The 26,291-nt window shown below is 44.9% G+C and overlaps 1 protein-coding gene across 1 annotated transcript in view; it reads left to right on the top strand.

Moving 5' to 3' along the window:
• The window catches only part of LOC148517458 (macrophage mannose receptor 1-like), a 211,528-nt gene that overhangs the window by 143,933 nt on the left and 41,304 nt on the right, over positions 1 to 26,291 (top strand). Inside the window, exons 16-22 of the mRNA XM_088478604.1 lie at positions 1,813 to 1,854; positions 6,962 to 7,125; positions 9,010 to 9,077; positions 10,650 to 10,750; positions 12,983 to 13,125; positions 16,888 to 17,002; positions 25,254 to 25,420. Coding sequence (XP_088334730.1) covers positions 1,813 to 1,854; positions 6,962 to 7,125; positions 9,010 to 9,077; positions 10,650 to 10,750; positions 12,983 to 13,125; positions 16,888 to 17,002; positions 25,254 to 25,420 — 800 coding nt within the window. The remainder of the gene's footprint in view (positions 1 to 1,812; positions 1,855 to 6,961; positions 7,126 to 9,009; positions 9,078 to 10,649; positions 10,751 to 12,982; positions 13,126 to 16,887; positions 17,003 to 25,253; positions 25,421 to 26,291) is intronic.

The following is a 26,291-nucleotide window of genomic DNA, read 5'->3' as shown; positions in this document are numbered from 1 at the left end:
CACTGTCTACTGATAACACATATAGAGGGGTATTCAATATGAAACGTAAACTTCGCTGTCGAAGTTTACGTTTCATATCAGAGTTTTTACCTGCGTTAAAGTATCGGGCGCGCGCCCGCTTATCCCCGTATTCAATATGAAATGAACGAAAACGGGAGCCTCCGAAGTTGGATTTGCATAAAGTTACGAATTTTTCCTTAAAAAAATTGTAGGACCCCCCTAAAGTTGTAAAAACATGGGGGATCACTATGGGTACCCCCGTTTTAGCCTTTAAATGAAAGTCGGGGATTTTAATAGCCGCAGCAGGTGTTTTTTCCCGACATTGAAGAAGTGTTACAGAAGAGCACTTAGGTTATTTTTATCATTTTTTTAAGTGGTCCCGTCAAATTTGGGGTACATGAAAATGGGTACTAGCATATTTTTATTTTAAGTAAGTTTTTAAAAATTCTGCAACTATGCACCTGCCGCTAATAGCCTATTCTAGAAAACACCTGCCGCATACTTGCAGAATAGCCCTCAAGCTATTTCCCTATTGTTAATCAATTTTTTCCCATTTTTGTTTTTCACCCCAATTTTTAAATTAATTTTTTGGGGTGTCTCTATGTTTTATTTTTTTTGACACAGTTCTTTTTTAAATGTCATTCCCAGGGGTGCAGGCTATTTTTTTTTAAGCCTGCACCCCTAAACCCCAATTCTGCACTTTTTTTCGACACCTATTCAATGGTGAAAAGTTATCACCATTTTTTATCAAAGACTTTTCAAAACTGCGATAAGTCTTTGAAATTGAATACGGTGTAAAACTAAAACCTGCGATATTGACGTCATAAGTGCGATATTAACGCAAAAACAATGTTTTCGTTCCCATATTGAATACCCCCAATAAGCTATGAATGGCTCATTATACATCTACTAATAGTGACAGGTACAAGTTAGGGCCCCTCAATTTATGTCTTGTTTGACCTCAAGGTGAATCTGACCAGTTTACGGGTACACTGCAACTACAATCTCTTTTGCAACCTCAATGGGGCCTAGCAAGGGTTGTGTTACAACTTATGTGCCTATGTAGAAATTAATTATTTAACCCACTGGTTACACCGTCCCATCTACTGTGCTGCACAACAGATGGGACGATTGCATGGCTGACGCGATGTTGTTGCATGCAGCATGTCACAATACACTGCGCCATTGTACGGCAGATCATGTCGTGTGTACAACGGCGCGATGTAGTGCACTGCTGCATCGCACCGTCGTAAGGTGTGTTCTCAGCTTTAGTGGTCCCTGAGGACTGGAGTTGGGAAACACTGCCTTAAACTGTCCAGGAAAATGACAGAAACTATGAAACTGTAGTTGAATTGTCGTCATTGTGCTGCTGAGCACATTACTGATATTATGTTAATGCAACAACCTCTGTAGCGTGTGAGGACAAATCTTCGATGTTGGTGGTTGTGAGGTCCCGGAGGAACAGTCAGAACACAAGTATTTTGTGGTCACTGCTGCCAAATGAATTAGAATCAATGTTCTGATTGATGGATTAGTCTTATGAATGAAAATGCGGGTATTATGTTTGCTGTACAATGCATCATTGAGTAACTGTAATATAATGATAATGTCGCTGAAATACACATTTTGCCAAGTTACATTTCATTTTTACTACATATCATAATTAAATAAAACCAAACATTTAATTGTGAATGGAAATTAATTTTGTCAACTTTCTCTTTGTTTCTGTAATACACTGTCTCATCCTTCACTTGAAGACATGACATCACAGGTTCTTCTGTAATTTGGCTAACTTTATTATTTTATTCTAAGGTGCCGCATTAAAGGCAGAGCCTACAAAACAGTCAGTGCCTGGTAAGTAGATTTCTCTTTTTTTATTGCCTGACCAGAGATTCATCCAGCAGCCAACTACAAAACAAGACTGCAGCAGTGACAAGTTCAAATCCCACTGTCAGCTCATGTGACCTTGGGCATTTAGAGAACAGATCGATTGTAAGCTCAGTTGGTCATAAAGGAATTGGTGCTGAGTTGGTCCAAGAATGAAGCTCTAAAATGCTGCACGTAAAAATAGCGCATTTGGCCCCCGGTTGGAAGGTGTTTGGAGATGCGTCCAGCTCCGTTCTGATGGGATATGTGCCAGGTTACATCATGTGTTGTTATACCCAGATACACTTATACCTAATCAGGTCATGAGCACAAGAAGAATTTATTAACATTCTTGTTTATTGCAAAAAAAACCATTCACTACACGGTTTTATTTAAATATATCTATCAAATATATAATCTTCCATACCTGAAAAAGAATGACAGTAGCAACAACAACAAAAAAAACATTCATATACTATATATACAGGTTGAGTCTCCCATATCCGTAATTCTATTATCCGAAATATTCCAAAAACCGAAGTTTTTTTTTGCAGCCGTGACGTCATGACGTGACCTGGCGTCATGACATCACAGATTAATGACCAATCACTAGCAGTGTGGGCGTGGTCTATATGCCGCGCTCCCCCCACTGCAGCGCACGCCAGGCATTTCGTGACACCCGCCGGACTCCCCTGCAACACCTGATGGACCCTATTGCAGGACCCACCCAGGCCGCACATGCCAGGACTCACATGACACCTGCCGGACTTCACCCGACACCCGCCGGATCACTCGCAACATCCACCGGACACCCCCGCAGCACACACCAGGGCTCCTGTAACACCTACCGGACCCCTCTGCTGCACACGCCAGGCCTCCTGTGACATCTCCCGGACCCCCCTGCAAGGTATTCTGAAAACCGAAATTATCCAAAATCCGAAATGCTCCTGGTCCCGAGCATTTCGGATATGGGAGACTCAACCTGTATATACAGTATATGTATAATATATTGCATATCTATCGGTCTGTCTATCAGCCAATGAAGAACACTGACTAGACGCATAAATAAAAAAAATTATATATATATTGTGTATATCAAAAAACAAAGGCCCTCATTCAGAGCCGTACGCTCTGAGCAGAGCGCACGCTCTGAATGAGGGCCGCCCTCCATAAAAATGGAGCGTCCCCCTGGACGCTCGTATAGCTGTGGGTCACCACCCACAACCTATACGAGCGTGCAGTTTGATGGCCGTGATGGTCGTGACCATCGAAACTGCGAGCCGGAGCCTGCGGTTGAGGTTTTCAACCGCAAGGCCCGGAGTGATCTTGGCTCTATCAGAGCCAAAATCACTCCCACTGACATCACTAGTGATGTCAGTGGGCCGGCTTCTGACGGTAGGCATTCCCTTAGGAACGCCCCCGTCAGGGAGGCACGCCCACCAAAGGGGGCGTGCTGTCAATCAACATCGACAGCACGCCCCCTTTGATCAGACACAATGAGCGAAGGACTTTCCTTCGCTCGTCACGTCTGGCGCATGCGCACGACGGAGCTCCCTCCGTCGTGCGCATGCTCAGTGCAGAACATCGACCCACTTGCTAGCGGACAGCCGCTTGCGAGTGGGTCTGAATCAGGCCCAAAATACACTGTGGTGCTCAAAGTCTCAGAAGGAAATCTCTGAAGAAAGATTTTTTTCAATACAATGTGCACAGCTATAAATCCAAACTAAAGGATGATAGTGTTTGCCTAGTAAATTCCTAGTCTAATTCCTAGTAAAAATTGCCACTTGTATGACTATGAACTACACAAAATCCAAAATCTGAAAAAATAAAGGACACAAGGGCGCATCCTAATGCGATGATGTATGAAAAACATCAAATTGTGAAAACTCAAATAAAGTGGCCTCATACCATTATAGGAAAATAATAAAGCATATATGAAAGGTAAAATGCAAACATAATATCAGACATAGGGTCTCATTCAGACCCGGTCGCAAGCGCTGAACACTCGCAACTGGGTCAATGTTAAGGCCTTGCGCACGCACAGCGGCCGCACTGCGCGTGCGCAAGCCACGGAGCGAGAGAGAAATTCTCTCGCTCCGGAGCTCACTACAAAAGCGGCGGCTGTCGAAGTTGATCGACAGCTCGCCCCGTTTTGTAGGCAGGGCGGGAGGGTGGCTACACAAACGGAACGCCTGCCGTTTTGTGGGCGGCCGCACTGACATCAGCAGTGATGTCAGTGGGGAGCTTCCTGCTCGATCAGAGCAGGAAGCTCCCTGGGGCTTGCGGTTGCCGAGACCCAACCCTAGGGTCTCGTCGCAAGCCCCGATGGTCGCGATGGTCTTGACCATTGCGACCATCAACCTGGTCGGTCGCTAAAGCTGTGGGTGGTAACCCACAGCTTAGCTAGCGACTAGGAGGCCGCACTTGAAAAGGCAAGCGGCCGCCCTCATTCAGAGCGAGCGGTCGCTTCTTGCGACCGCCTCTGAATGAGGTCCATAGTGTAGTTATATTTAGGTAAAAGCAATTACCAAGATAAGCAATGAAATTACATGTACTATATGTATATAAAAGCATGACTTATCTGAATGTAAGACAGAAGATACAGTATCAGCCAAAGAAACCATATAGCAAACACATTTCACCTTGGTGCAAAAACAGTGGCGACAGTCAGATTTCCTCATCCAACCACAAGAGGTGAGCTAGTTCTATTTGCACAAGCCTACAGGCACACAGAGTTGATATGGTTTCTTACTGACATATATGAATCTCTGTGCTGGTCTTAGGGCCTGATTCAGAGCTGCTCGTAAGCGGCCGCTCGTTCGCTCTGAGCGATGTTTGCCCAACTGCTCATGCGTATGGATCATTATACGCATGCGCGAACCAGTCAGTGCGGTCGAAATTCATGTGCTCGCAAAATAGCGAATGCCTGATAATTTGAGTGACAGGAGTAGGCGTATATGGGTGGTAACGGGGGAAGGTGCTTGAAAACGGGGAGTGGAGATCCGAACGCAGGCGTGCTTAAAGGTCAAAACGGGCGTTTTATGGGTGTGCATAATTAAAACAGCAGCGTCATTGACCACGTCACTGGGTTATTTTATAGCCAGAACTGCTCGCAAAATTGTGGTAGCAAAAACCAACCCCAAGAATAGCGAGCAGTTCATACCCTGGTCGATGTACTCGATTAATCTAATAAATAGCGGACATGACGTAGGATGCGAGCGGCCAGGGGGCGTATTTTTTAAAGAAACGACCGCAAGTTTTGTTCGCTCGTCCAGACCTAGAGGCGTGAACAGACTGCAAAGAGTGAACGGTTGATTTGAATAGCCACCCCTATTTTCTGGACGAGCGAGCGCTAATTGCGTCCGGCTCTGAATCAGGCCCTTAATCTTTTCAGAATTACGTGAACATGCCCTTCCTGTGCCCAGAGCACATTATACGGCCCATTCCCGACTCTCCAGTCACAAGCCGGTACAAATGTCAGCTGTGAACAAATCTGCACATGTTGCCTTTATTTAGGGGCATGTGCATTGTAAATTTTATGCTAAACAACATGATGAACGACCCATTCAGCATGAATCCCAGAAATTGTGCCTGACAAACTTTGTACAGGGGGCCTGATTCAGACCTGCTAGCGAGCGCTGAACGCTTGCAAACGGGTCGATGTTGCCCTAGTGCGCATGCGCACGACGGAGGGAGCTCCGTTGTGCGCATGCGCGAGACCCGAATAGCGACGGCCAAGCCGTCGCTATGGGTCTCGCACCAAAGGGGGCGTGCTGTCGATGGTGAGTGACAGCACGCCCCCTTCGGTGGGCGTGCTGGGGGCGTTGCTGCCCAGACGGAGGTGTTCCCATGGGAACGCCTACCGTCTGGGTCCGGCCCCACTGACATCACTAGTGATGTCAGTGGGTGTGCTTTTGGCTCTGTTAGAGCCAAAAGCACTCCTGGGCTTGCTGCAGCGAGACCCTACCGCAGGGTCTCGTCGCAAGCCCGATGGTCGCGATGGTCTTGACCATCGTGACCATCTTTTTGGCCGCTCGCATAAGCTGTGGGTCGTCACCCACAGCTATGCGAGCGGCCCGGAGGCCGCTCCAATAATAGGTAGGGCGGCCCTGATTCAGAGCGAGCGCTCTTATCAGAGCGTCCGGCTCTGAATCAGGCCCTGGGTTCAATACATTTAATTCTAAATGCCACACCTTTTACCACACAAATCATTTCTTCTTGACATAAAACGTCATTGTTATTTAGTAATTTGAAGAACAATGTTGATGTTTAACACACAATGGGCCTGATTCAGCAAGCAACGCAACACTGCATTTGCACGCACCCGGTCGATGTTTGCAATATGCCCATGCGTATAAGACACAGTGCGTGTGCGAGAACTAGGCGCTGCGAAGGGGAATGCGGTCGCAGACAGCACGCAGACCTACCACCTAGTGATTGACAGGAAGTACCGTTTGTCAGTGGTGACGGGGTGTGGTCGTGCGAACGCAGGTGTGTTAGTGCGTGTCAACCCCGTTGCAGAGGCGTGCATAAATTAGGCATTGGGAGCCTGAGCTCTCACTGCGTGTAGGAGATGAAGCAAAGTCTGTGGGAGGGTCAGGTGAACCACTAATTGTGCATATGGGTCCGATGGTTCTCGATGTTACCGATGTTTCCGCTGTCTTGCCAGGTATAGAGGACGCAAGTTAAGGGAAGTGGGTGATATTGTGTAGTGCTGGGCATCTGCTTATTCAGCTGTGATTACTGTGCGAATGCATTCATTAGCATATTCTCGCAGCGGCCGGGTGCGTGCGTGCACTTGCTGAATCAGGCCCTATGACGTATATATGCTGAAAATGTGCATTTATAAGCTAGTTTCTATGTAGAATAGATTATGCCTATATTTATATACCTTTAAGTCTTCAAGAGAGAATAGTTTTACAATTTTAGTTATCAAGGACATGAAACAAAAATGAAATATAAACAAATAAGCAATTAATAAAAGTGCTCGTTTTGATCTTTCTTTAATATTATTAATGTTTAAGTGAGAACTATTTCTCTCCTTTTCACATTGATATGTTACAACTTAGCTTTTTTTCGCCCCTGGTCATAATAGAACATGAACACACAAGTGATGGTTGGGTAATACGTGATGATACTCAGTACTATGTCAGCAATGAGGAAATGACCATGGATAAAGCACGAGAATTTTGTAAGAAGAATTTTGGGGACCTGACCACCATCAGCAGTCTGGCTGAAAGGAAATTTCTCTGGAAATATGTAAGTCATGTATATTAATCCGATACGTTGTTTGTCATTGTGGTGACTGACAAATACAAATTGTGTGTAGTGGATAAACACAAACCAATTAAGCATATAAAACAAAACTAAAATGTATTGGGTTGAAATCCACAAGTGTATAAATGATGTCACTTGAGATATTAAAAATGACAAACCAGGTAGGGTTGTGAATGATAAAATCGAATGTAATGGTGTGGATGCGCTGATAAGCCGTGTGTGTGTTGAATAGATGCTGGACAGGATAGGAGAAACTATAAGATGGGAGAGAAGGAGGGTGTGCAGACAAACAGGTAGAAGTGCAGTAGGTATAGTGATGGGGTAGAGCTTTGGTTGATCAGGGTTGAAGTCACTGTTAATATGAGATTGGTACAGAGGATTGTAGGTAAGGAGTTTTTGTCCGGGTGCTGTATATAGGCCAAGAATGTTCCCTGGTGTCAAGCGATACAGGCTGCTTCAAGTGCCGTGTCCTGGCCGGTGCGAGGTGGTAACTTTCAGTTAGAGGTTGGGTCTGCCTCTAGTTTCCCCTTGCAACTGTCTTCTCTGATCCATAATTACCATGGCCCTACAGGCGGGCAGATGATTCTTTTATGGAAGGGATTATTCCAAATAATATTGGTGGTGTGTGATGCAGTAGGCCCAAAGCGTTTTGGCCTTGAGCTGGGCAATTTTTGTTATGTCAATAATGAAAATCATAAGGTCGACACCAAAATGTTGAAAGTCATAATGTCAACATGGTCAAAATGTCGACATTATGACATTCATAATATAGGCATGTCGATTTTGGAGTGCTTCATATAAATGGTTAGAGTTTCCAATAATATAAATAAATGATGCGTTTCGCAGGTCGCAGTCTGCTTCATCAGATAAACAAAAATGTAAATATTGTTTTGGGGTACAAAGATGTGGCCTTTAGTCTCATAGATAAAGCCGTCATGGATGAACCTTACAGCACCAGACAGCACTACAACGCAGATTTATGTGAATTTCTACTAAGACAATTCCAGGTCATCTATAGTACTTATACTCCAATAACCTGTATAAGCTATTGTACCCAATTACATCCCCTCTACACAGTTCACACAAAGCTTACATTTGTTCCCATCTCTGTAAAGCGCTGCGGAATATGGGCCTGATTCAGAGCCGCTCGTAAGCGGCCGCTCGTTCGCTCCGAGCAATGTTTGCCCAACTGCGCATGCGTATGGATCGTAATACGCATGCGCGAACCAGTCAGTGCGGCCGAAAATCGTTTGTTCGCTATATAGCGAATGCCTGCTATTTTGAGTGACAGAATGAGGCGTATGTGGGTGGTAACAGGGGAAGGTGCTTGAAAACGGGGAGTGAAGATCCGAACGCAGGCGTGCTTAAAGGTCAAAACGGGCGTTTTAAGGGTGTGCATAATTAATACAGCAGTGTCATTGACCACGTCACTGGGTTATTTTATAGCCAGAACGGCTCGCAAAATTGTGGTAGCAAAAACCAACCACAAGAATAGTGAGCAGTTCATACCCTGGTCGATGTACTCGATTAATCTAATAAATAGCGGACATGACGTAGGATGCGAGCGGACAGGGGGCGTATTTTTTCAAAAAACGACCGCAAGTTTTGTTCGCTCGTTCAGACATAGAGGCGTGAACAGACCGCAAAGAGCGAATGGTTCATTTGAATAGCCACCCCTATTTTCTGAACGAGCGAGCGCAAATAGCGTCCGGCTCTGAATCAGGCCCTATGTGCGCTATATAAATAACTCGTAATAAATAATAAAATAAATAATAACATCATTCTGATTTCCGTAAGTACCTGTACTCTGCAATACAATGCCCTATGAATAGCTATTAACCTTGATGTTCTCCTTCTCTCCTTTAGGTTTTAAAGAATAGGAAGACTAATACATTTTTCATTGGTTTAAAATTAGCATTGGATAAAGAATTTAAGTAGGTGCAGCTTGTGCTTGTGTTTTGTTGTGTGTTCATTATCTCATGCTATTATGTGTTGTATCATTGGCAAACATGCGTAGGGGGCTTACAGTAGGCCACAATTAAATGCACTAAGAGAAGCATTCTTACAGTGAGCTGCCCACATCGGCACCCCTTATGTTGCCTGAAAATTAACACTACAAGTGGTGAAACCATACTTGCTGATTCCAGGGAAGGTGCTGGCGTGCTGACTGTCCTGAAGGTGTTCCGACGGGACTTTGCAGATATTGCTGATACTGATAATTGAATTCCCCCACCCCCCCACCCTTCATGTCCATCTATTTTCATCTACAGCTATCTATACTGACTTTACATTTATCCTTGCACTGGGAAGAGGTATTTATACATAGACAAACTCATTCCCCTTTTTTATTCTACCCGACCGTCCCAAAGGCAAATACAGTATATAGCATGGAACACATGAAACTGCAATTTCCCTAATCTGAATGGGAATAGGCTATAGTATAAGCACTGAGCATTAGTTAACAAAAATTTAGTAACCTATTTATCAAAGTACAGCAATAAAATATTGCTGAGGTGATATCTTGTTAACTATTTCACAGAGAATACACGAGGATATGCATATGCATTGTGGAACTACTGGTTTTATGTATCAAGCAGTGAAAAGCATGGAGAAGTGGACCAGGGGAGAAGTTGCCCACAGCAACCAATCAGCTCCTGCCTATTATTTTATAGACTGTACTTGATAAATACTACTTCAAAGGTGATTGGTTGCTATGGGCATCTTCTCCACTGGTCCACTTCTCCACACTTTTCACTGCTTGATACATTAACCACATAGTAATCTAAAAATGGTATAAATAATTAAAAATATTATACCAGGATAATTAAAACCAAGTATAGTTCAGAAACACTCCCTGGGTTTTACTTGCAGGATGCAGCCTCCATAAGAGGTCAAAGGTTATAACTTGTGACGCCTAGCAACCTGCTAAGGAGGAGGAACATCAAGAAAAAAAAGTTAGTTATATTGGTACCTCTGCAGCAGTGATGGACATTGGCATGGCGGCATCGTATTGATACATTTTCTACCATTGTCATCAGCTTTATGATAGCATGTAACCATCATTTGGAAACCATTCAAATGTTGGGCCATCAATGTTACACTGGTTCGCATGTGAATGAGAAAGTTGCACATGCCTCAATAACAGAGGGGAAAGATCAGAAAAGCCATCGGAGAAGGTAAGCGATGGTGGCAATCATCGTTTACAAAGAATTCAATAGAGAAACAATAACCATCGTAAAAAATAACAACAGTGGTTATGAGCCATTGGATCCCGATGGCCATCCCTACTCTACAGTGACCACTGCACCATTGGCATACAAATTTCCACTCCTCTGCTTTAATAGACTTAACTGTAGGAACCCGGTGGCCGCAGCTGTGCCATCTTCTGCATTACCATGTTGCTCTGTGTCACAAACCATACTTTGAATGTACAGTTGCCATATTGGGAAACATATATGTGAAAACTTATAGATTGTGTAAGAACCATATTATCTGTTTCCCATTAGGTGGATGGATAATTCTCCTGTGGACTTTGTTGCCTGGTCAAATTATGAACCCAACTTTGCCAATAACGACGAGAACTGTGTTGTGATGTATAGAGACTTGGGTATGTGTTATAAGTATGACAAATTCATATAAATAGAACACGTACAGTATGTGCCACTTTACAGATATATAGTTTCTTCTCAGAAATGTAGTTATATTGATGACATTTAATTTTATTAACATTTTTCTTTGGGTTCGTTCATCCAAGTCACCTATATCTCTGCTATCCGTGGGTGCAGAATACACAGTATGACATACAAATTAATGGCTTGCTATGTTGCATTATTTCAATGGCGGTTTACTAGAGCTGAATTCTGATTCACTGCAGCTCAATATACCATTTGTTTGGACAAGCCCTTTTCATTCTTAACTCTAGTACAGGGGTTCTCAATTCCAGTCCTTAATCATACACAGGTGAGTTACTCTATGTTGGCGGGTCAGTAATTATCCCACCTGCTGCAACAGACTGAAATCCTCAAAACATGACCTGTTGGGAAAACTTGAGGGTTGAGGTTGAGAACCGCTGCTCTAGTAACTTCCTTAAGAGATGATGAAGTCTCCATGGATAATGGCATGTACCCGAGGGTATCGGTGTTGTCTCTTGACACTGCCAAGACCTTCGACTTTATGGACTGGGTGTATCACTAGGAGGTTCTGAGTCAGTTTGATATAGGTGACATAGAATGCAGGCGCACACTCGAGTGTGTGCCTGCATTCTATGTCCCCTGTATTGTACTTCAAGTCTCAGCATGGCAGCACCTCCTATTATGTTTAAAATAAGGTTGTCCAGTCCAAGCCCCCCTTATTACTCAATTTGATATAGGTCCCAGGTTTCTTTGCTGGGTTTAGCTTCTGTATTCCTTCCATGCTGCTAGAGTTTTGAATCAATGGTTATATTATAGAACCGTTCTTTCCGGGTAGGAGTACTTGCCAGGGCTAACCCACTTTTCACTGCTTTGCTTTGTTTGCACTCACCATTGTACCATTGGCATGTCTACTGCGATCTACTCTTGACATGGCGTATGGGCTGGCACTGTTGTGGATACTATAGCATTATGCTGAAGACATGCTTCTGTTCTTGGCTGATGCAAATTAGTCCTTGCAATCTCTCCTACAATGGTTAATACATTTGGTCAATTTTCTAGTCTTTTAATTACCTGGTCCAATTATTGCATTTTTGGTTCAGTTTCCTTGGGCCTCCCTGCCCCTTGCAGTGCACTTTTGAAATTTTAGTACCTGGGTGTATGGATTTCCCCACTACCTGCAGACTATGTGTTAGACAATATTGAACCTGTTACTACTCAATATAGAGCCAATGTTTGGGTAAAACTTCCCGTGTCAGTCTCTGGCCGCATAAATCTTTTTAAGAAGATCATTCAGACTAATACTTGTATTTTCTCTCAGCACTCTCCAGTATGTATGCCTAGATCATATTGTCTCTCTCATTGTTTGGGGTGATAAATGGGCCCGTTTTAGTCTACGTTTACTGTCTAGTTCTAAGACCTCTTGGAGGTAGGCCCTTCCCAACCTTTGTTTATACTGCTCTCTCATTTGGTGTGCTGGATGTTACTCCAAAGGGACACTATGCTGCCTGGCTTTCTTTTGATGCAGAAAGGGTCCCCAATCACTTTGGTTCATATTTTACATGTACAGTACTGGTTTGGTTACACTTTTGCGTCAGGACACCCTGGTCTGGTGATTTGTGCAGGGTTTGTACATGGGTGGGGATACTGACTTTTAATTTTTAGATACAGGTCTGGACTGATATTAACATTTTCGTGCTGTCATGTTGGATCTTTTTGGCCTTGGATTAGAAGAGATATACAATAAAATACTTTACAAATATAACCTTTGTCTCAACATAGCTAAAGTTTTTATACTGTATCCAGGATTTGGTTTGCCTTTTAACATACTGTAAATATGTCCTGCCATGGTAAAAAGAAAGCAATTAGAATGCAATACAACAGTGCTACCCAGGGGGTTGTTATCTGTTATTTATGCTTAACTGAAGATTTTGAAAAGATTGGTCCAGCAGTAATCCCAAAGTAACCTACCTGATGCATTTTGTTGTGGAAAAACACACAAATTGTGGATTATTCCACAGTAAAACGCGTCAGTACTCTACATTGAGGGCTACCATGGGACCGATCTTTACAAAATCCACAGCTTACTTACAAAATAAAATGCTTTTTAGCTTTACCAGCTTCTAGCACAATGCAGCTTTCAGACGGAAGTAGTTTTGTTATACTCAAAGCAGATTGTTTACTTCATCTTTACTATTTATCCATTAAAGGATATTGGAATGATATAAACTGTGGTTATCCAAACGCATTTATCTGTGAGAGGAAAAACAGTTCCATTAATGTAACAATTGCCCCAACTGCCCCTTTGCCGGAAGGCGGATGCCCATCAGAATGGCTTTCATTTGGAAAACAGGTAATTTTCTTCATAGTTACTATTACTATTTTGTGTGATGTATGTAATAGGATATCGGGGCCTATTTATCAAATAATACTTGCAGTATATCACCTGAAAAAACCTGACAGCAGCTGCAGACCCCATAGAAGCTGTCAGATTTACCAAGCTTGGCCCCGGCAGCTAACTCCATCTTTATATCACGTTAGCTCTTTGTAGCCGATGGGCTACACTATTTTGGGAGGGGGATATTCCCCTCTGCTGCCCGCTCCCACATGCCCTGACTGACATTGGTGCATGCGCAGCTGGTCAAATTAGAAAGTAAAGTGATTACAGATTTGAACTCATCTCTCCCCACTTCAGTCCACCTTGTATGTCAGGGTAAGACTGATTTTTCTATGCCAACACTCCAATACTGCCTCTAAGCTCTGCAAATCTTTACAATGGATCCTTATTCCATACAGAAAGCAATTAAAACTCCTTATCCTCACCCATAAAGCCTTCAGTCCCAGCTCCACCCAATACAGCTCAACTAGCAGCGCATTCCCCCCACCCACCATCTCATCTCTTCCAATGACAGGCAACGCAACTCAATGCTGATAAGCACATCACACTACTGAATTCAAGGGCTATATTATTTACTAAGCATCGGTTTTGGGTTTTCCATTGGATTTCTGTCAGTTTTGCATATATTTACTAATGGCAAAACCAGCAATAATCTGATGAAAAAACTGACACAGTATCAATGTTTCAATGCTTTTAATTGTACAAGTATGGAAACCCCAGAGTTACTATTCGGCGGCTTTAGAACAAATTTATAACCAGCCCCAAGTCTTAAACTGTTAAACTGGGTACACACTAGACTATATGTTGTCCGATCCGCTGGATCGGATGACACATCGTCCACATCGGGCAGTGGGCCTGATTCAGACCCGGTCGCAAGCGCTGAGTGCTCGCAAACGGGTCGATGTTTGCCCACTGGGCATGCGCACGACGGAGCGACTCCGTCGTGCGCATGCGCGAGACCCGGCTAGCGACGGGTGCTCCGTCGCTCCGGGTATCGCACCAAAGGGGGCGAGCTGTCGATGGTGATTGACAGCTTGCCCCATTTGGTAGGCGGGCAGGGGGGGTGGCTGGCCAAACGGAGGTGTTCCCGAAGGAACGCCTTCCGTTTGGGGGCGGCCCCACTGACATCACCAGTGATGTCAGTGGGAGAGCTTCCGGCTCTATTAGAGCCAGAAGCTCTCTGGGGCTTGTGGCCACGAGACCCTACCACAAGGGTCTCGTTGCAAGCCCGATGGTCGCGATGGTCTTGACCATCGCGACCATCAACCTGGCCGCTCGCAATAGCTGCGGGTGGTCACCCACAGCTATGCGAGCGGCCAGGAGGCCGAAAAAAAAAAAGCTCCCTGATTCAGAGCGAGCACTCGTTCAGAGCGTCCGTCTCTGAATCAGACCCAGTGTATACCTACTATGTCACTGGCGATGCACGATCCCGCGCATCGTTAGCGACATCGCCCGTCGGACCTGCATCCAGGTTAGACAGGCGATATCGACGCCTGAGGCCATGCTGCCGAATGCAGCATGGCCCCTGCCGTCGCTCCCGGCATCAGCAAGTGTGTACGCACTTGCCGATGCCAGCACCCCCATCGGGAACCGCCGCACGACACATCGGCTGGTTACACATCGTTAACTGTGTACCCAGCATCAGGCTCGGCTGGTATTAAAAAATTGAGGGGACGAATGCCATGGGGTTCCTCCTGTCTGCCTCCTGCTCCCACCTCATAGAACTGTGCACCCTTGTTTCTTGCCACCTGCATGTATTGGTTATATACGTTGCCTATTACATCTGATACATAGTATGATGCTTCTTGTGTTTTCGTTACTCTGCCTGTTGGCTCATCTGCCTTTGTTATATGCTTTACTTGCCCGCCATATGGTGCTTGCGATTTTTGCTACACCTTATAAACAATGGATAATAATATGTACAGTTTATTATTTTCTGCCTTTAAAATTAACAAAGCAGTCATCCAAAGTCATTTAGTGTAGCACAGTTACAAATACATTAATACAACTTCGCTAAATTTACAGATGTGTCCACACACGCCCATCATCAAATCACGCCAAATAGCCATGATTGGCGCACAACAAACTTTGTGACTATCAAAAAGAAAGATCCTCTGGCGCCTCCTATAGGTTCCGTATATGGCAAATTAAATAGTAATCACAAATTAGTATTAAAACAAATGGTTTATTTTAAGACACCATGAGCATGCTTATGTATGGTGATATAGAGCAATGTAAGATAGGCTTTAGCCAATAAAAAATTATATAAACTCACTAACAACATATAACATAAAACATAAAACAGATACAGTGATAGATAGGAGAACAGACACGCTATATATACATTTTACTCTGTTCCTAGAATCCTTTTAAAGATAGTCCAAATATGAGGAGGTAAGATATATGCAGATATCCTCCTAAGTGATATAAGTCTCAAGTGATAGTTCCAAAATGTATATGCACATGTGCTTACCGCACTTACATTGCTCTATATCACCATACATAAGCATGCTCATGGTGTCTTAAAATAAACCATTTGTTTTAATACTAATTTGTGATTACTATTTAATTTGCCATATACGGAACCTATAGGAGGCGCCAGAGGATCTTTCTTTTTGATACGCACAATATTAGGGAACGTGATCCCCAACCCTTTCCTCTATAGGCAGCAACCTAATAGGATTAGTACTAGCGCTACCTTCATTACCCTTGTTTTCACTATATATCAAACTTTGTGACTAAGCTGCACCAGGGGGTAAATTTACTAAAAGTAAATATTGGTCAAGTGTCTTGCAAGAGACTTTTCCCAAAATATGGGTCTTATTTGCATTAGTAATGCAACAAAAGTACAATGCATGGGTAGCCCGAGTACTGGCGCTGGCATTTCATTTCTGTGTGCAATTTGGATAAAAATTACAGAGTTCCCATATAAGCGACCCGCACCGTGCCTTGCGTCATTATGCTTAATCTGCAACTTTATACCAATTCCACTGGGACAAGAGCAATAATCTAGTGTCCCAGGATACACTGTAAGCAGCTTTGTAAGTGGCTTTGATGCAAATAAGACATACAATTCAGGAAAAAGTAGGAATCGCTGCCCATGGAATCGCGGCCCAGGGTCTAAGTTGCGGCAAGCATTTCACACCATATGGCACAATAACGCTGAATGAGGATATCTCTATAAACAGTGAGTTCTAAGAAATGTGTGTATTACTTCGTATAACACACCACTTGTTGTAAGATATTACCAATATTAGAAGCCACCTTGGATTTCTGACGTGACATCTAATTTCCATATAATTTACATTAGGTAGTACAGGACCTCATATATTAATATTACTTTTGTACAGTAAATAATACTACTACTACTAATAATAAACACAATAAGGGCTTATGTGATAACTGAAGCATGTAGAATACAGATGCTGTGACCTTTATCAACCACAAAGACATGCATTAGTCTAACTATACTGGACTGTAAAAATCCGTTAGCTGATTGGCTGCTATGGGTCACACTGTAGCACATATTGTACTTGCACAATGTTATTAAACGAGCCCCAATACTGTTTTTGAAACAAATTACAAATTGTATCTGTATTTAATTTTACTCTAGTTGGATTCCATTTGTATACTTTACATGTGAAAAAGGCAGCCAGTGACTATTCAGATATCATAGGACAGAGAAGTGTAAATTAATAATATATGATCTATCTTAAGTGTTATAGAATATTTGGAGAAGAAGAAGAAGAAATTATTGAATGGTCACAAGCAAGATCTGCGTGTCAGACATTAGGAGGAAATTTGGCCAGCATACATGACGATCTGGTACAAGGTAAGACATGTAGGGGCCTGATTCAGCAAGGAATGCAAAGGCGAGAATGCACGCACTTGGCCGATGTTTTTGTACTGCGCATGCGTATGCATCGCAATCCGTGTGCGCGAACCAGCCAGTGCAATCGGGTTATGGTACGCAGACTACACACAGGGCCTCATTCAGAGGCGGTCGGAAGATGCAAGTGGTCGCTCAGAAACTGGGCGGCCACTTGCATCCTGACCGGCCGCCTCTGTTGCGGTCGTTAGGCTGTGGGTTAACACCCACAGCTCTAACGACCGCTCCGGTGATGGTCGCGATGGTCAGGCCATCGGGGCTTACGACGAGACCCTAAGGTCTCCCTTGTCGTAAGCCCCGGAGAGCTTCTGGCTCTGTCTGAGCCGGAAGCTCTCCACTGACATCACTAGTGATGTCAGTGGGGCCTCCCCAAACGGTAGGCGTTCCCATGGGAATGCCTCCGTTTTGGCTGCCACCCCCCGGCCCGCCTTCCAAACGGGGCGAGCTGTCAATCAACATCGACAGCTCGCCCCCTTTGGATCGAGACCCGCTACGACCGGCGCTGTCGGTCTTAGCGGGTCTCATGCATGCGCACGACGGCGCCGGCGCCGTCGTGCGCATGCTCTGTGGGGGGCCATCGACCCGGTCTGAGCGCATCGGCGCTAACGACCGGGTCTGAATGACCCCCACAGTGTGTACGCAGAGTTGCAGACCCTTCCGATATTGATTGACAGGAAGTGCCGTTTGTGGGTGGTGACAGGGGGTGGTCAGGTGAACGCAGGCATTATAATGCCATTATAGGGGCGTGCATAATTATGGCAGTGCAGCGGAATACGCAGCCATACCGTAAGCTGTACACAGGAAGCGTCCCAAATCATGCGGCAGGTCGGGTCACAACCACTATTGTGCGTGTGGGTCCGATTGTTCTCGATGTTACCGATGTTTACGCTATCTTGCGTGCTGATCAGGCTGTGAGTAAAGGGAGATGGGCGGCTTAGTAAGGGGCTGGACGTCTGCATCTTTTGCTGCGGTCTCCGTGCGTATGCATTAATTAGCATATTCTTGCAGCGGACCGGTGCGTGCGTCTGCTAGCGTGCATTCCTTGCTGAATCAGGCCCTATGTACTAAGCCTTGGAGAGAGATAAAGGGGGTGATTCAGCTTAGGACGGAATTGCAAAGCTGCACACAAGCAGATTTGCAATTCTGTCCTTGATAATATGCAAATGCAGCAGGAGGTTTATGTGTTTGCGATCCCAGCACTGCGACCCAGGTCGCCGGGCCACCAGCAAGCTAAGTAAGTCTCAGCTTACTCTGGCTGGCTGGCTTGTGAGGCCAAGAAACTGCATCCATGGACGCAGCCCCTGGCCTTGCTCTCCAGGAGCGCCGGCTGTCCCCGCCCCCGCACCACCCCTTAAATGCCTCTTCCAGTCAATCAGGCAGAGGCAGAGGCATAGAAGGGGCTGTGGACCTCATTCAGAGTCAGTTGTTGCGGCCGCTCGGTCGTAAGGGAAAAGGGGCCAGATATGCAAATGAAGCGCTCGCAAGTTGCGTCGTTAAGATGGGATCGTTAGCTGGACGAGTGATGGGAGAATGCGGCTGTAAGACTAAAACACGCAGGGCTGGATTTCCCGCTAGGCATCCTAGGCGCTCGCCTAGGGCCCGGCGGGACCCGTGGACAGGCCCCTTTGCCCTTAGTGATTACAGAATCACAGCGCTCCCAGAGGAGCACTGCGTGAGTACCGCGTGATGTCATGACGTCACGCGGTACTCTTCTCCCAGAGAGTCCCGTGCGGCTGAGTGTCTAGGAGAGAGAGAGACTACACGCAGCCCGGCTGGCTGCCTGAGGGAAGAAGCCGGGTGTGCGCGTGTGCACACTGCACAAAGAGAATGACTCACCGGGTCCGTGGCCCGCTCGCCCGCTGCCCTGTCCCTGAAGATCCATCAATCATCGCCCATCTACCGCAGCCTGCCCAAGCAGCCAGCCTTCCAGGCCCGCTGCACCCAGCAAGGCCAGGCAGGTAGGGTCCCTGATGAGCTGCCTGCAATAAAAACACACTATATATATATATATAATTATTTTTTTCTCATCTAGTGACATTGTAAAAACTGCATATATCCAGCAGGTGTCACTAGGTCAAGACTTGACCTGGTGACACCTACTGGATTTATGCAGTTTTTACAATGTCACTAGATTATATATATATATATATATATATATATATATATATTTATATATATATTTATACATATATATTTATTTACTGTGTGTATATGTATATATATATATATATATATATATATATATATAATGTGCCTATTGTGTAGGTGTTTTTATCTTATTTTGTGTTCCCTTACCTTCTCCCGTCTCCCTCTGTTCTTCCCCCTTTCCTCCCATCTCCCTCTGTTCTTCCCCCTTTCCTCCCGTCTCCCTCTGTTCTTCCCCCTTTCCTCCCGTCTCCCTCTGTTCTTCCCCCTTTCCTCCCGTCTCCCTCTGTTCTTCCCCCTTTCCTCCCGTCTCCCTCTGTTCATCCCCCTTTCCTCCCGTCTCCCTCTGTTCATCCCCCTTTCCTCCCTTCTCCCTCTGTTCTTCCCCCTTTCCTCCCGTCTCCCTCTGTTCCTCCCCCTTTCCTCCCGTCTCCCTCTGTTCTTCCCCCTTTCCTCCCGTCTCCCTCTGTTCTTCCCCCTTTCCTCCCGTCTCCCTCTGTTCATCCCCCTTTCCTCCCATCTCCCTCTGTTCTTCCCCCTTTCCTCCCGTCTCCCTCTGTTCTTCCCCCTTTCCTCCCGTCTCCCTCTGTTCTTCCCCCTTTCCTCCCGTCTCCCTCTGTTCTTCCCCCTTTCCTCTCGTCTCCCTCTGTTCTTCCCCCTTTCTTCCCGTCTCCCTCTGTTCTTCCCCCTTTCTTCCCGTCTTCCTCTGTTCCTCCCCCTTTCCTCCATTCTCCCTCTGTTCTTCCCCCTTTCCTCCCGTCTCCCTCTGTTCTTCCTCCTTTCCTCCCTTCTCTCTCTGTTCTTCCCCCTTTCCTCCCGTCTCCCTCTGTTCTTCCCCCTTTCCTCCCGTCTCCCTCTGTTCTTCCCCCTTTCCTCCCGTCTCCCTCTGTTCTTCCCCCTTTCCTCCCGTCTCCCTCTGTTCATCCCCCTTTCCTCCCGTCTCCCTCTGTTCTTCCCCCTTTCCTCCCGTCTCCCTCTGTTCTTCCCCCTTTCCTCCCGTCTCCCTCTGTTCTTCCCCCTTTCCTCCCGTCTCCCTCTGTTCTTCCCCCTTTCCTCCCGTCTCCCTCTGTTCATCCCCCTTTCCTCCCGTCTCCCTCTGTTCTTCCCCCTTTCCTCCCGTCTCCCTCTGTTCTTCCCCCTTTCCTCCCGTCTCCCTCTGTTCATCCCCCTTTCCTCCCGTCTCCCTCTGTTCTTCCCCCTTTCCGCCCGTCTCCCTCTGTTCTTCCCCCTTTCCTCCCGTCTCCCTCTGTTCTTCCCCCTTTCCTCCCGTCTCCCTCTGTTCTTCCCCCTTTCCTCCCGTCTCCCTCTGTTCTTCCCTTTCCTCCCATCTCCCTCTGTTCTTCCCCCTTTCCTCCCGTTTCACACAATTTTTCCTCCTGTCTTCCTCTATTCACTTGACCCCCTTTCATCCTGTCTCGCCTATCACACTGTTTATGTATGTATGTATGTATGTATACACACACACATATTTGTTACAGGATGATAGATAGATTATATATATACATATATATATATATATATATATATATAGATATAATGTGATTTAGGAAGACTGTAGTAACTGTGCCTATAGTACAGTAGGTGTCACTGGAGCAAGATAAGGAAAACCTGGCCCTCCCTATGTGGAAAAGAATAGGCGGCATTCTTTTGTCTCCAAAAAAAGTGCATTGATCACCGATGGATTAAATACATAGTCAACGTTTCAAGGTCTTAAGACCTTTTCGTCAGGATGCTGCCTATTCCTTTCCACAGATCAGACATGTTTCCTTTGCAGAAATAAAACTGTGTATATATATATATATATATATATATAATGATGCGTGTATATAATATGATGCATGTATATAATATCATGTGTGTGTCTTTCTCCAGTGACACCTACTGTATATGCACAGGATTGTTTGAGGGAGGGGCCCCTAAACAATGTCTTGCCTAGGGCCCCGTGAGGTCTACATCCAGCTCTGAAAACACGCCCCCTTCTCGTTCGCAAAACACGTCATCTCCGGGCATATAAGGATTAATCGAGACCATCGGGAACCATCGGAGCTGGTCGTAGAGCTTAAGGTTGACCATACCCTCTCTTAATCACTACGATCAAGTCAGTGTAAAAACCTCCCATGTCACATGTGCCATGACACTACATAGTTAATTATGCACTCCCATAAAACACTGTTAGTCAGGCACACCTGCGTTCGGATCTCCACTCTCCCGTTCACAAGCACCTTCCCCTGTTACCACCCACAAACGCCTCATCCTGTCACTCAAACTAACGACCTGGCCAAGTTGAAGGAGAGAAAAATTTCCGATCACAACAGCTAGTTTACGCACGCACATTGCGAAACTTACGCATGCGCTGTTTTGCGAACATCGCTTACGACCGACCATGAATGAGGTCCTGTGTGTGATCACACATGCGCAGAATGGGTTCTGCGCATGTGCAGATTCCCGATAATCATGTGTATGTGGTCGATGTGCCCTGGTATATGATGATAAACCATCACTTTTGATTGTAAAACCAGCAAATTCCAGTTACTTACATTCTCCATACCATTCCCTGGTTCATTTATTGAGCATGCACAAGTTTGCGCGTTCAGTCAGATGCAGAGTGAGTAGAACCTTGTCTTTCTAAATTTAGGACACATATTTATATTTAAAGGTTACTGCATCTGCTCTAGATTTGAGGGTCGAGTAGATCCAGCGTGGTCCTGTCATATCACATGAATCATAGTAACAAAATGGTGATGCTGCTACAGGCCAAGATGACTGTAATTACAGCAAGGACAACAGACCTCTGTAACATTACTGGGGGCATTGATGGTTCTTGCCTAAGAAACTGGCGACAGGATCACTGCCCAAATAAGATGGGATCAACCATTTTCCAGAGAGGCTGAGCCCCCGATTCACTTCCGGAGTCAGTAACTGCGACCGTAAAGTGACTGCACACATATGATGATAATGATTATCTTCAGACTGCATTTAATAACCTGTCTGGCATTTCTGGTATTTGTTTTAAACTTCTTTTTATCAGGCACTGCATTTAGTTTAAGGCGGCACACTGTGACACTTGGGCCAATATCACCAGCGATATCATAGTGTTTGTCATCTTTTGTCATGAAGGTCAGGAAAAGCATTGAGTGGTACCGATGAGTAGGGGTGGACATCGGAAGCTGGTGGTTAGCAACTATCGATGTCTCCAATTCGATTGAAGTACTTTTGGCAGCCATTGGATGCAGCTTCGCGATGCCCATCCGATGGGTGACTGTGAGGGGAGCACACACCGGTGTGCAAATAGATGTCATGCGCAGTGTAGGGGGAGCCTGGGGGCAGCCCAGCATCTTGGAGAGTTGTTGGCATGCCCCCACAGTGACATAAACGGGGGTGGTGCCGTGAGGCTCCATCCCCTTTCACAGTGGCTTCACCCCCTTTTTGACCGTACGTATAACCATCACATTGGTTTTAATATTTTTGGTTGCGATGTGATGGCTAGTTGCCATCGCATCGCTGGATTTGATGTTGGAAGCCCGTCAACCATACGATGTCGGATTCCGATGTCCATCCCTACTTATGACTGAGACCATTTTATATCATCAAGGGTGCAGGGCATGACTAATTCTTACACTAATATCGGCAACAGACACCAGTTAAATGTTCACTGAGGTGGCTGGGGTTTGAAGATGCAACTTGCAGGCAGGTACTGTATGCACACCTGCGGGAGAGTATAGGCGTGCTTGGGAGTCTAGGTGGACTCACCCAAATTCAGGGTCTCCATGACGATAAGCAACTATACTTTTAATTCGAGATGTGTGGTTTACGATTTCTGAAAGTCGATCACACCCGAATTTGGGGGTTTCGAATAGAACTGGGTCAAGGTTCGGATTTACTGTTTCACTGAGTCTCAAATCAGATCTGTTGCTGGTTCCAAACTCAGATTTAAAAAGCGAACTCGGGTGTGGATTTGGACATTTTAGGTGGTTTATCAGTTTTTATTGATTTTTTTATAACTTTTTACCAGAATCCATAACCAAAACACGAAAATACGTGGGTATGTGTACATCTCTACTTTTAATCACTCCAAAAATGGAAGTGTATTTAGTGTCACAATGTCAATGATTTTAACCACTAATCATTGTTAATATTCATATTTATGTAATCTATAGTATATATAAAAAAGTTAAAATTGTAAAAAAAATTGTAAAAGTTTTAGGCGGGTGTGAAAAAATGCTGCAAAGTAAGAATGCTTTCAAAAATAGAAGTGTTAATAGTTTATTTTAATCAATTAACAAAATGCAAAGTGAAGGAAAAGAAGATAAATCTAAATCAAATCAATATTTGGTGTTATCACCCTTTGCCAATTCAACTCTTCTAGGTACACTTGCACCCAGTTTTTGAAGGAACTCGGCAGGGAGGTTTTTCCAAGCATCTTGGAGAACTAAGCACAACTCTTCTGTGGATGTAGGCTTGCTCAAATTCTTCTGTCTCTTCATGTAATCCCAGGCAGACTCGATGATGCTGAGATTAGGGCTCTGTGGGGGCCATGTCATCACTTCTAGGACTCCTTGTTCTTCTTTATGCTGAAGTTAGTTCTTAATGACATTGGCTGTATGTTTGGAGTCGTTGTCCTGCTGCAGAATAAATTTGGAGCCAAGCAGACACCTCCCTGATTGTATTGCATGATGGATAAGTACCTGCCTGTATTTCTCAGCATTGAGGACACCAATAATCCTGACCAAATCCCCAACTCCATTTGCTGAAATGCAGCCCCAAACTTACAAGTAACCTCCACCATGCTTCACTGTTGCCTGCAGACACTCATTATTGTACCACTCTTCAGCCCTTCGGTGAACAAACTGCCTTCTGTTACAGCCATATATTTCAGATTTTGACTCATCAGTCCAGAGCACCTGCTGCCATTTTTCTGCACTCCAGTTCCTATGTTTTCATACATAGTTGAGTCGCTTGGCGACCACTTCTGGCCAGACTTCTCCGAACAGTAGATGGGTGTACCTGGGTCCCACTGGTTTCTGCCAGTTCTGTGCTGATGGCACTGCTGGAAATCTTCCGATTTCAAAGGGAGATAAGCATGGTGTGTATTTCTCCTGATGCCAGTGGCGTTACAAGGGGGGTGCGGGTCGCACCCGGGTGTCACCCGCCGAGGGGTGACACCAAGGTGCAGACTCACCCTCAGTGACAGGAGCCGGGTGCTGCACTGTAGCCGGCATTCAGACAGTCTGGTCCCCGGTGGCAGCCCGCACCTCTGGCACCCCGGAAGTGACAAAAACAGGACTCGGACCCTCCCACGAGGCCATGCCCCCTTCTCCCCGAGCCGTACGAGCTGCAAACTCACCCATCACTGCTCCCCACACCAGGTGCCTAATAAGGTAGGGACACCACTGCCTGATGCACTAAGTTTCCTTGGCCGACCACAGCGTTTACGGTCCTCGGTGTTGCCCATTTCTTTCTGCTTCTTCAAAAGAGCTTGAGCAGCCCATCTTGAAACAACAGTCAGCTTTGAAATCTTTGCCTGGAAGAGAACTTGCTGATGCAGTATAAATACCCTGTGCCTTGTTGCTGTGCTCAGTCTTGCCATGGTGTATGATTTGTGACATGAAACTGTCTTCCACAACCTCACCTTTGTAGCAGAGTTTGGCTGTTCCTCACCCAGTTTTAATCCTCCTACACAGCTGTTTCTGTTTCAGTTAATGACTGCGTTTCAACCTACATATGAAAATGATGATCATTGTCACCTGTTTGGTATGATTGGTTAATCATACACCTGACTATAATCCTACAAAATGCTTGACATTGTGCAAGTATGCCTAGAAGAATTGAAGCTGTTTTGAAGGCAAATATTGATTTGATTTAGATTTCTCTTCTGTTCATTCACTTTGCATTTTGTTAATTGCTAAAAATAAACTATTAACACCTCTATTTTTGAAAGCATTTCTCACTTAGCATCATTTTTTTCTACACCTGCCTAAAACTGTTGCACAGTATTATTGTATAGATGTTTGCATATGTTTATAGTTATACATATATGTATTTTTTCTAGCTTTCCTGGTTACTCATTTAAAAGATTTTAAAGTTGATGTCTGGATTGGAATGAATGATGTCAATTCAGAACACAAGTTTCTTTGGACGGATCAGAGTGGAGTGCTTTATACAAACTGGGCCAAAGGTCATCCATCCGGAAGTCACATATATGCTCATGATGATGATGTAAGTATTTCTCTAATGTACTAGAATATTGTTTATACAAAGTTTCTTTGGGGCTGTCAATACCTACTCTTTACATCAGGCTTTGGGCCTCATTTACATAACATAAGATGTCAGGGGAGTATGACACTAACACACCGCCCATGTTGTGCCAAATTGCGCAGGTGCTACTAGATTTCTGTCAGAGTGCAATGGCTTGCTGATTAACATGGCTGGCATCTGGGTGGAGTGAGTGAGGTCATTTCTAAAGGCCCCATACATCAGAGATTGATTGCAGCAACTGTGCAATTTGCAATCGATTGTGTATAAAAATCTTTCCCTTTTTCAATCGATTGTGGCAATTCTGCAATCGATTGAAAAAGGGAAAGATTTTTTTATACACAATCAATTGCTTATGTATGGGGGCCTTTACTTAGCACCTAGTTATGCAGAGCAATGCATATACTAAAATCCATTTTGCAGAGCGTTATAATGACAGCAGCATTTCCGGGCAGAAGGCAAAGAGCTATTTTACTACATAAATAGAGACGCGCATTTGCAGGTGCACTGTATCCAAAGAAATAAAAAACACCTAATAGTGCTAAGTATGATACAAATGACTCATTGGGGGTTGTTCGGTTTAGTGCAATGTTGAATAGCTATTCAATTGACCACACTGTTCAGTCCGACTATAGGATTTCTGCTCTCACGCTCCTGAGGTGCGAGCAGAAATTCGACTTAAGTGTCAGCTGCGATGTTGTGTGCCAGCTTAGTGCAGCGCTAACAGCCCCGTGTCCGGCATTTTAGTCGGAGAATGACGGGTACTGTGACTAAACACCCAGCTTAAGGAGCTGTAACCAGCATTCTCCGACTTAAGTGGTTCTAGTCGGACTAA

Source organism: Taudactylus pleione, unplaced genomic scaffold (genome assembly GCF_031769625.1).
Source record: "Taudactylus pleione unplaced genomic scaffold, aTauple2 ptg000216l, whole genome shotgun sequence".
Classification (NCBI taxonomy): domain Eukaryota; kingdom Metazoa; phylum Chordata; class Amphibia; order Anura; family Myobatrachidae; genus Taudactylus; species Taudactylus pleione.
The sequence above is the reverse complement of the archived record's forward strand: the minus strand, read 5'-3'. Positions and strand labels throughout refer to the sequence as shown.